The sequence below is a fragment of the Trachemys scripta genome, chromosome 16, assembly GCF_013100865.1.
Source record: "Trachemys scripta elegans isolate TJP31775 chromosome 16, CAS_Tse_1.0, whole genome shotgun sequence".
Classification (NCBI taxonomy): Eukaryota; Metazoa; Chordata; order Testudines; family Emydidae; genus Trachemys; species Trachemys scripta.
In genome coordinates this window covers 15133541-15144760 of record NC_048313.1, presented here as the reverse complement: position 1 = coordinate 15144760, position 11220 = coordinate 15133541, and the positions used below count along the sequence as shown (strand labels likewise).

Below are 11220 nucleotides of genomic sequence, written 5' to 3'. Positions count from 1 at the left end.
ATCTTGCCCAGACCTGAGACCCCGCCAGAGACTTGAATTTCTGTCCTGTGGGCTCCACGTCGCCCCTTCCCCTGCCTGGACCCGGTCACCTCCAGCGGGGTGAACCTTGGCACCCGGGGCCGTCTGGCGTGGGATGCAGCCTGGCACCTGGGCTCGGGGGACAGGAGCCAATGGGGTTGGGGAGCCCTTCCAGCCCGAGGGACCCCCCCCATCCAGCCCAGTCCCCAGGGCAGGGAGGGGATGGGATGGGGGCAGACGGGACTCCGGATGGCTGCTCCCATAGAGGCGAATCCTGGCAGCCCCCCAGCATCTTCCCACCTGCCCACCCTGGCGCTCCCATCACCCCGGCAGCTGTTGCTACGTCTCCGGGGAATGTGGCTGGGGGAGGGGCAGGGTGGGTTCGCTGGGGCCCGGAGCCACACAAGGGCACTGGGGGGCAGATAGAGGGGAAGGGGCTGGGGTCGAGGGCTAGAGGGTGAGAGGCAGGTAGTGCAAGGGGGGGGAACAGCAAGACGCACCTGCGCTGGGGAGAAGGGGGTGATGCACCTGCACGTGTGGGGTTGGGAGGGTGAGATCGAGTCAAGGACCCCAGCCAGGCGCTGAGATGCGGCTGCCTCTGGGGTGGGGCATGGAGGCTGTTTATACAGGGCCCCTTGCCCGAAGATGCAGCTGCCTCTGGGGTGGGACAGATGGGCCGCGGGGGCTGCATTCCCCAGCGCTGGGGTGGTGGTTCCTCACTGTGCTCTGGCTCCCATCACTCCCCCCCCATGTGCCTCCCTGCCCAGGGAGCGGTGAGACCCCCCATCCCAGTGGTGCATTGAAATCCTCTGACCCCAGGCTCTGTCCAGCCTGAATCTCCTTTCCCAGACACCCTGGGGAGGGGAACTGAGCTGTCTTCCAGCGCTCCTGAAGGATTCACCCCGCGGGACCCGGCCCTATTGTGTCAGCATTAGGCACGGCCACTGCCCCTTCCGCCCGCCCGAACGGGGTATTGTTCCTCCCAGCCGGGCAGTGCCAGCCGGACGCACACAGAACCGGTGGAGCATCCCTAACCCCGCAGCTGGCAGCGCCCCAGATCCCGGACCCCCGAGCTGCCTCTGAGCTGGGCCTGCCCCCCCCCCCGGGAATCTGGACAGCTGGCTCCTGGGGGAGGAGTATTAGGGGCCCGTGATAGCAAGGAAAGGGTACAGCATGGCTGAGATTGGGGGGCACCGGCAGAGCTGGTGGGGGAGGGGGAGCCCAGGACTGGGATAGCTGCAGCTGCGGGTCGGGGTTGAGGGGCACCGGCAGAGCTGGTGGGGGGCAGGACTGGGATAGCAGGGGGCTGCGGGGCGGGGTTGAGGGGCACCATGGGAGCCCAGGGCTGGGATAGTGGTGGGCTGCGGGTTGGGAGTGAGGGGCCCTGGTAGAGCTGTGGGGGATCCCAGGGCTGGGATAGCAGTACCCTCCCCCCCGGCTCCGGGCTGTGCCAGGCCGCCCCCCAGCCGGGCCCCTGCAGCCGGGTGGTGCCGGGGGTGGGAGCCGCTGGCGCGGGGACAGAATTAGCATCTGAATGCGGAGGGTGTCGGGTCCCTGCTGGAGCCAGGCCAGGCTGCCGGGCCTCCCAGCTGCTCCCCAGTGTGGGGGGCGGGGGGGAGGTACCAGCCCCTTCCTCGCTGCCCCGAGGTCAGAGCTAGGCCAAGCGATGGGGGGCCATGCTCCCAGCCCCACCCCAGGGAGACCAGTTCCCAGCTCAGCCACTCTTCCCACGGGGAAGGGGCCTGACATTCAGAGAGGGGGGCTGGGAGCCAGGACTCCTGGGTTCTCTCCCCAGCGTTGGATGGGGAGTGGGGTCTAGTGGGTGAGGGGGCGGGCTGGGAGCCAGGTTTCCTGGGTTCTCTCCCCAGCGCTGGCCTGGCAGTGGGTCCAGTGGATAGAACAGGGTGGGTGGGAGCCAGGACGCCTGGGTTCTCTCCCCAGTGCTAGGAGGGGAGTGGGAGTGAGTGAGTGGGGGGCTAGGACCCCGGACTCCTGGGTTCTAGTCCTGTCTCTGCCCTGCAGCCCCCCCCCCCCCTCAGATCCTGGTACTTCACCCCCCCCCCCCCCCCCCCCCCCCCCCCGAAGGCTGCGCTCCCCCGGCCAGGGCGGGGGCGGGGGGGGGGGAACGGGAGGTTCCCACGTGACCAGGCACCGGGCCAGGCTCCGGGCTCCGGGCTCCGGCACGTTACTCGCGGCAGCCTGGGACGCGACCGGACGGTGAGTGCGGGGCTGCGCCCCGTGCCCGGGGCTGGTGTTCGCGGGACCGGCGCGGGGGAGCGCCCGGGCGGGGATCGGGACCCGCGGGGACTGGCCGGGGCACGGGACTGTCCCGCGTGGAATTTGCGGGGCGGAACGTGGCGCGGGGGGGTTTCGCCTGCCCCGCGCGGACAAGGCTCTGGGCTCAAAGCTGGATTCAATCGGGGGTGTCCATGGCCCCCCCAGCGGAGCGCAGGACCAGGGCGCTCCGAGTCCTAATGCAGGGAGGGGGTCCCGGCCCCGTGGGGCAGAATCACGGTAGGACCCTGTGGTACCCAGGGGCAGCTCCCACCCGCACTTCGCTGCCTTCAGAAACGCCCTGGGCACAGCCCTCCTCACCCGTCCCTGGCCCACAGCTCGGGCCCGTTCCCCACCGCCTGGCCCCTTGGGGTGTCCATGGGGCCCTGGGGTCGAGGGTGGCAGGGGCTGGGCCCTGGATCTCTGCCACCTGCCCCTCTCTGGGGGCAGAGCACAGACCCGCTGAGCCATCCGACCCTCCCGGAGCCTGGGCATTGCCCCCCGCCAGCCCCGATCCTAGTGCAGCGCGGCCTGTGGGTGTGGGTCACAGGGAGTCACTCGCGATTCACCCCACGCTGGCCCGAGGGCATTGGCCCCCCTGAGGTGCCACTGTGACCTTGGCACATGCTCCGGGGGTGGGGAGACAGGGCATCGCTGGGTTCTGGGCCAGGTCACCCCCCCCTTCCCCGTGGGGGTCACACCCAGCCCCCAAGCTCCGTGCTGGGTCTGCGGATCGAGGTTTGGCTACCTAGAGCCAAAGAGGGGGAAGCCCCCTCTGCCCCTCCTGCTGGTCTCACATATGCCCATATTGACCAGTGCTCCGAGGGAGCCTGGGAACTTTCCCAGCCTGAGGAGGCATCACGCTGCCCCGGGGTGCAGCGCTCCAGGGGTGCAGCCAGCCCAGAACAGCCCGGGTCCAGCTCTCCCCGAGCTGCCGAATGCCCTGGCCTGTGCCGCTGCTCGGGGAAGCTGGGGACGAATGGTTCGTTCCGGGGCTCAGAGATCAGGTTTCAGACTGGTAGCCGATTAAGTGGGTTTTAGCCCACGAAAGCTTCTGCCCAAATACATTTGTTAGTCTCTAAGGTGCCACAAGGACTCCTCGTTCCTAGGGCTCAGAGAGATGCCACAGGGGGATTTTCAGAGTGCGCTGGGGGAGGACAAGTGATTGTTAGTGTTTGTGTGATGGAAATGTTGACTGAGATCAGGCCCCGTCATGCCGGGCGCTGCCCAGACTTCAACCAAGATTGGGGCCCCGTCGTGCTCGGGCTCCGTTCCCCACCTCCTGGCCCTTTGTGGTGTCCATGGGGCCCTGGTGTTGAGGATGGCATGAGGTGGCAGGGGATGGGCCCTCGATCTTCATGGCCCCCCCACCGGAGCGCAGGACCAGGGTGCTCCGACTCCTAATGCACGGGGGAGGGCAGGGAGGGGGGTCCCGACCCTGTGGTACCCAGGGGCAGCTCCCACCCGCACTTCGCTGCCTTCGAAACACCCTGGGCACAGCCCTCCTCACCCGTCCCTGGCCCACAGCTCGGGCCCTGTTCCCCACCGCCTGGCCCCTTGGGGTGTCCATGGGGTCCTGGGGTCGAGGGTGGCAGGGAATGGGCCCTGGATCTCTGCCACCTGCCTCTCTCTGGGGGCAGAGCACAGACCCACTGAGCCATCCGACCCTCCCGGAGCCTGGGCATTGCCCCCCGCCAGCCCCGATCCTAGTGCAGCGCAGCCTGTGGGTGTGGGTCACAGGGAGTCACTCGCGATTCACCCCACGCTGGCCCTGGGGCATTGGCCCCCCTGAGGTGCCACTGTGACCTTGGCACATGCTCCGGGGGTGGGGAAACAGGGCATCGCTGGGTTCTGGGCCAGGTCACCCCCCCCTTCCCTGTGGGGGTCACACCCAGCCCCCAAGCTCCGTGCTGGGTCTGCGGATCGAGGTTTGGCTACCTAGAGCCAAAGAGGGGGAAGCCCCCTCTGCCCCTCCTGCTGGTCTCACATATGCCCATATTGACCAGTGCTCCGAGGGAGCCTGGGAACTTTCCCAGCCTGAGGAGGCATCACGCTGCCCCGGGGTGCAGCGCCCTAGGGGTGCAGCCAGCCCAGAACAGCCCGGGTCCAGCTCTCCCCGGGCTGCCAAACGCCCTGGCCTGTGCCGCTGCTCGGGGAAGCCGGGGACGAATGGTTCGTTCCGGGGCTCAGAGATCAGGTTTCAGACTGGTAGCCGATTAAGTGGGTTTTAGCCCACGAAAGCTTCTTCCCAAATACATTTGTTAGTCTCTAAGGTGCCGGAGTCTCTAAGGACTCCTCGTTCCTAGGGCTCAGAGAGATGCCACAGGGGGATTTTCAGAGTGCGCTGGGGGAGGACAAGTGATTGTTGGTGTTTGTGTGATGGAAATGTTGACTGAGATCAGGGTCCCGTCGCGCCGGGTGCTGCCCAGACCCCGACCGAGATCAGGGCCCCGTCACGCCGGGTGCTGCCCAGACCCCGACCGAGATCAGGGCCCTGTCGCGCCGGGCGCTGCCCAGACCCCAACCAAGATCAGGGCCCCATCGCGCTGGGCGCTGCCCAGACCCCAACCAAGATCAGGGCCCCATCGCGCCAGGCACTGCCCAGACCCCGACCAAGATCGGGGCCCCGTCACGCCAGGCACTGCCCAGACCCCGACTGAGATCAGGGCCCCGTTGCGCCAGGCGCTGCCCCGACCCCAGCCAAGATTGGGGCCCCGTCGTGCCGGGCGCTGCCCCGACCCTGGCCAAGAAGAGGGTCCTGTCGCGCCGGGTGCTGCCCCGACCCCAGCCGAGATCGTGGCCCTGTCGCGCCGGGCATTGCCCCGACCCCGACCGAGATCAGGGCCCCGTTGCGCCAGGCGCTGCCCCGACCCCAGCCGAGATTGGGGCCCTGTCGCGCCGGGCATTGCCCCGACCCCGACTGAGATCAGGGCCCCGTCACGCTGAGCGCTGCCCAGACCCACAGTAAGGGACACTCCCTGCCCCAGCAGCAGAATGGGGGTGGGTGGTGTGGGGTGGTAAATGGGGCATGGGGGGGGGGGTGTTTTTCCAGTGCAGCTGCTCTCTGCGCATCCCTTGTCCTGGCCAGCCCAAGTGACCCGTCCCCGTCTCTCCGTCGGGCTCAGGCTCCTTGGAGGATTCGCAGCCTCGCCATGAATCCCTTCAGGCCACTCTGTAAGAACAGGATCCCAGCCCCTTGGTCCCGGCTGTCCCCCCCCGCCCCCGCCCCCGCCCCTCCCCAGCCCCAGCTGCTGTTATCCCGCAGGCGTTTCTGTTTGCCGGGCCCAGCCCAGCCCGCAGCGGGGGTGTGATACGGGGGGTGATTAGAAACTAGCTCAACCCTGCAGTTGACAAAGGGGCTATGGAGATTTTAGTCTCGAGGGGGTGGGGGGGAACAAGCCCCATTCCAGACACCCCCCTGTGGGCGGAGGGAACCAGGGAGTGGAGCTGTTCCAGGCTCTGCCATGGCCAGAGGGATGGACAGGCCAGAGGGCCGTGACCCAGCACCCAGCTTTGCTGCAAGAGGCCCTGGGAGACCCCCCCGGGCTCGGTACGAGCTCGGCCCCTCCCCCCACGTCCCGGCTCCCTCGCCCGCTTGGTCCTTGGGGCTAGGCCCCGGTGGGAGCAGGGCTGTGACGTCTCCAGCCGCGCCTGGCATGCCCCAGCGGAGCCAGCCTCTACCAACTGCCCCCGGACTGGGTATTTGAAGGGAGTGTCTGGTATTTAACCGCCTGGCCTGGGGCTGGGGCACAGCCCCACAGCTGCTCTGCAGGGGGGGGGGTGGACTTTCCGTCGCCTTCCTGGCTTTGGATCAGCTCCCCCCCCCAGGCAAAGCGACCCCCAGACTCCAGTGCCCCTCGTTTCGCACAGGGCGTCAGCTGATCCATTCCCAGCTGCCTGGCAGCCAATCAGGTGCCCAGGAGATTGAGACGCCCACGCCCTGCTTGCCCGAGGGGGCACCAGTTGCTGCAAAACAGCTGGTCACCAATGCCGAGCGAGCAGTGGGCAGTGCCAGCCGGGGGAGCGGGGAGCCCTGCGCTGGGATTCCTGGTGCTTTGAATACGTGGGGCGTGAGGGCCAGAGGCCAGCCCCACCCGCAGCCCCAGACGCGCTGCAGAAAGCGGGCAGCGCAAGGCAGAGCCGGGAATCGGCGGCTCTTCCGGCTGGCTGAAGGCAGAGGGCATGGAGGGGGAGCGTCCCGGCGGGAGGCAGCGCCGGGGGTGTATGTGTGTGTGTGTTTGCATGCACAGTGGTCTGTGATGTCCAAGCGCAGGCGTGTGTGGTGGGGGATGTGGCTGGGGGGTGCAGGGGGCTGAGAGGTGGGAGCAGGAGCTGTGCGTGAGGGAGGTACCCCCAGTACCAGCCCCCTGAGTGGAGTTCTGCTCCCCAGTCCCCCGCGTTCTCTATGGCCCCAGTGGAGCCTGCCCCTTTGATTGCAGCCCCCTGGGCGCCCAGAGGCCGGTACATGGCACCAGGGTCCTGACGTGCCTCTGCCCCTCTTCGCAGGGCTCCCCCAGGCGGCTGACGATGCCCCGCACCGAGCGGCCCCCTGCCGCTGAGCCGCAGTAACACCTGCCGTGGCAAGCAAGCCCCGGCGCGGGGCCAGGAGAGCGCCCGCTGCTGGCGAGCCGGAGCGGGCAGGGCCGCGCCATGTAGCGCCCGCGGCAGCCACCGGCATGGAGCTGATCACGGCTGAGTCCCCAGCCCGGCTGGTCCGGCTCTACCGGGAATATCACAACAACGAGCTCATCTCCCTGCATTACAACTACACGGGGAAGCTGCAGGCCAGCAGCAAGTACAAGGGTGGCCTGAAGGCCGACGCGGTGGCGTTCCTGGCCGTCTGCGCCCTCATCGTGCTGGAGAACCTGGTGGTGCTGCTGGCCATCTGGAGGAACAAGAAGTTCCACTCGCCCATGTTCTACCTGCTGGGCAACCTGACCCTGTCGGACCTGCTGGCCGGGCTGGCCTACACGGCCAACATCGCCATGTCGGGCGCCAACACCCTCCAGCTCACCCCGCTGCTGTGGTTCCTCCGGGAGGCGGGCGTCTTCATCACCCTGACCGCCTCCGTCTTCAGCCTGCTGGCCATCGCCATCGAGCGGCACATCACCATGAGCCGCATGAAGCTCTACCACGGCGACAAGAAGGGCCGCATGTTCCTGCTGGTGGGGGCCACCTGGGCGGCTTCGGTGCTGCTGGGGGTGCTGCCCATCATGGGCTGGAACTGCCTGGACAGGCTGGCCGACTGCTCCACCGTCCTGCCACTCTTCTCCAAGAGCTACATCCTCTTCTGCATCACCGTCTTCCTGGTCATCCTGGTGTCCATCACGGTGCTCTACGCCCGCGTCTTCCGCATGGTCAAGGGCAGCAGCCCGCGGCCGGGCAGCCTGCGCAAAGGGATGCTGAAGCGCTCGCAGAAGTACATGGCCCTGCTCAAGACAGTCACCATCGTGGTGGGGACTTTTGTGGCCTGTTGGCTGCCCCTCTTCCTGCTGCTGCTGCTGGACGTGTGGTGCGAGGCTCAGGCCTGCCCCGTGCTCTACAAGGCTGACTACTTCCTCGGCTTGGCCATGATCAACTCCCTGCTCAACCCCATCATCTACACGCTGACCAGCAAGGACATGCGCCGGGCCATCCTCAAACTGCTGTGCTGTCTGCTGGTGGGGCCGCCCGAGGACGGCCCGGCCCAGCGCTTCGGGATCCCCATCCTGGAGTGCAGCACCAGCAAGTCAGAGCGCTCGTCCCACCGGCCCGAGGGAATTGATACCAGCCTGTCCACGGGCAACGGCACGCCCACCCCCATCAAGGCGCTGGTGCCCAGTGCCGAGTCCTGAGCCCCCTCCCCCCACACCGGGGTCGGAGCGTGGCACGGGCCGGGGGGAGAGCTGGGACAGGCTCCCCCGCGACTTGGAATGGCTGGAGCCCTGGCTGCCTGGGAGGCGAGGGACCCCTGCAGGGAGCTGTGTGCCCCCACCAGAGGGCTGTAGCCCTGGGGTGCCCCCTGCTGGTCTGGTCTGTACAAAGCTCGTTGCTGGTCCGGGCAGCGTATCTGTATGGCACACCGCGTTAACACCCGTGGGCCCGAATTGCTCAGACAAGCTGCCATAGGGTGACCAGATGTCCCGATTTTATAGGGACAGTCCCGATTTTTGGGTCTTTTTCTTATATAGGCTCCTATTACCTCCCACCCCCATCCCGATTTTTCACATTTGCTATCTGGTCACCCTAAGCTGCCAGACCCCCACCAAGTGATCCAGTGCATCCCCCGGCGCAGAGCCGAACCCAGATCCCGCCCCCCACGCAGCCCCCCGGCGCAGAGCCGATCCCAGATCAGCCCCCCGGCGCAGAGCCGATCCCAGATCCCGCACCCCACGCAGCCCCCCCATGGCCAGTACAGCCCACATTACAGTACACCCCTGTGCCCCCTCCCAGAGGCTCAGCACACCCCACTTCCCACTCTGGTGACCCAGTACAGTAGACCCCCCCCATCCCCACCCCCCGCACTGCCTGGGTGCTCACTGGCCAGGCCCTGTGCTCCCGTCACTCGTGGTAAATTAAGGCCTCTCGGGGCCCCTTGTTGTTGGTTTTTTTTAACAGGTTTGTAATAAAAAGCCTCCTTGGCGCTCCCTGTCCTGTCCTGCCCCCCTTAACCCCTTTGCTGCTGGCACTTCCTGTTGGCAGAGCCATGGTGCCAGGTCCCCGGGGGGCAGCTGTGAATTGGTTTCTGTTGCTGGGGGGGACAACGATTCGGGGGCACCTCAGCGTGGGGGGAGGGACACCAGGTATCCAGCATGGGGGTGAGCTCAGCTGGGCATGGGGGGGGGGAGGGTAATTGTCTGGGTAGTGACCCTGGCCCGGTCGGCACAGGGGTGCGTGGAGCCGAGGCAGGACATGATGCAGTTTCCTCAGGAAACCCTCTCTCCTTGCGGGCTACGCTTTGCAGACGGAGCCTGGTGCTCGGGGCTGTACCCTGACCTTGCCACAGCTGGGGACTGTGGGGGAAAGGAGTGAGGGGTAAGGCCCCCCATGGCATGTGTTCTTAGGCCCCTGAGGGAGTCTTGGATGGGGGAGGAGAGCCCCTCGGGCTGTGGCCAGGACAGGGAGCCGAGCCCCACACGCTGCTCCTGCCCCTCTCGAGGACCCCAGGGCAGACGGGGTGAGGGACCCAGCTCAGCCTGACACGGCCGCGGCCTGGGCCTCGCCCGTGTGCTGCCCACGGCTGCCCCTTGCCCAGGGCGGAGACAGGCCTCGAACGCCTTCCTCGGGCAGCAGAAAGGAGGGGCTGCGGGTCGGGGGTGAGGGGCAGGACTGGGATAGCAGGGGGCTGCAGGTCTGGACTGAGAGCCACCGGCAGAGTGAGGGGAGCCAGGGGGAGGGTCAGAAGCAGCCCCCTGAGTGGACTCACCCCCCCCCCAATCTCTCTGGTGTCCCCCAGTCTCACCCCATGGCTCTCTGAGCGATATCAGGGCGCTCAGCGCCCTCTTGTGGCCAGCTGGGGAACGGCCCCAAGGCCTGTGCCCTGCGGTCATTCAGGGACAGAGGAGTTGGGGTCACTCGTGGGGGGGATGAAATGCAGCGAAGAGCGGGTCCGACACGCTGTGCAATGAGACGTGCCCCTGGGCAGCGCTAGGGGGCGCTTTGTCGGTGGAGGGAGGGGTGTGGGGCTCAGCAGGGGGCGCTCTCCCTCCCAGAATCAATATTGATCCCACCACATCTGCCCTTGGGGCCGGATCACCTTAGCCCAGGCCAGTGATAAGGAGATCGGGCTCCACACACCCCACTTGGCCCCTGGACAGACAGTGCTTAAACCCTGTAAAAAGGACATAATAGACATCAAATCTCCTCCTGTCCCTCGCTTCAGTGTAGGTATTCAAACCTTATCCCGCGTGAAGGAAAGAACCGCTTGCTCGGCGCTGCCGAAATCCTATTATGACAAACTGACGAGTGATTTGGGGTTTTCCCGCAGTCGGGGGGTTTTGCCCACCCCATCGCCCTGGAACAACGAACTTTTCCTGCTCCCGCTATTATGGCTGCGAGTGCTTGGGGATCCCAGTCCCGCTGTAGGGCTCTCCCGCCGGGTGCAGCGCCCTGGCATTGGCAGCGTTACCGGCAGGCCCCACAGCGGCTCAGAGCGAGTGGGGGCACCTGGGGCAGCGGCTGGAACCCCGTTATTCGGGCGGTTGCAGGCCCGAGGGGAGCAGCTGCTGTGGCCCAACTGGTGGCCAGGTCAGGTGGTCGCTGAGCGCTGCTGTCCTCGGTGTCCCTGGGGATTAGCTGAGGTGGGTGACCTGGAAGGGAGGGGCCCTGTGGGCGGTTGAGGCCCCTGGTGATTTCTAGCACATCGCTCAGAGCCTGACACGGGCCAGAGGTCCCCCCTCAAGGGCAAGTATGAAATCCAAGTCCCCTCCGGGTCACCCGTCGAGAGACTGTTTAACAGAACCCAGCAGTGCTGGCTCCCAGCCCCCCCCCCCCCCAACCACTAGCCCCCACTCCCCTCCCCGAGCCGGGAGAGAACCCAGGAGTCCGGGCTCCCTTTCTACCCACTAGGCCTCGCTGCTGGAGTCTGCTGAGCCTATCTGCGGATGCTCCGTGCAGTGCAGGATCCTCCCGCCAGGTGGCGCTCGCTGGCATTGGTGCCTGTATTGACCGCCGGGCTGGGCACAAGCTGAAATGGGGGGCAGGGGGGGGGGAGCCCCCTATCGGCTGGGCCAGGAACGGCCGGGTGCAGCCGCCTGCCCCCACCCAGCTCTGAACCTGCCCCGAGTGCGGCTCGGTAACTTCCAGCCCGGGGACTCCCCTCACCCTTCACTTCCCACATCCTCACCCAGTTCCCCGCTGTGGGGTCACAGGGCAGTGACCCCGGCCAGCCTCGCCCACCCTGCTCCAACCACTGGACCCTACTCCCCTCCCAGAGCCGGGGAGAGAACC

General features: G+C 66.9%; 1 protein-coding gene across 1 annotated transcript; it reads left to right on the top strand.

Moving 5' to 3' along the window:
* Positions 1-2154: 2154 nt before the first annotated feature.
* LOC117888682 (sphingosine 1-phosphate receptor 1-like) lies at positions 2155-8386 on the top strand. Its single transcript, XM_034792304.1, has 2 exons — positions 2155-2235; positions 6799-8386. Exon 2 carries the CDS (start codon positions 6969-6971, stop codon positions 8124-8126), a length of 1158 nt encoding a protein of 385 aa, XP_034648195.1. The 5' UTR covers positions 2155-2235; positions 6799-6968; the 3' UTR covers positions 8127-8386.
* The last annotated feature ends 2834 nt before the right edge of the window (positions 8387-11220 follow it).

Bases quoted from the DNA above. Each gene is read 5' to 3' on its own strand.
- LOC117888682 (XM_034792304.1), top strand. From the start codon at position 6,969: ATGGAGCTGATCACGGCTGAGTCCCCAGCCCGGCTGGTCCGGCTCTAC.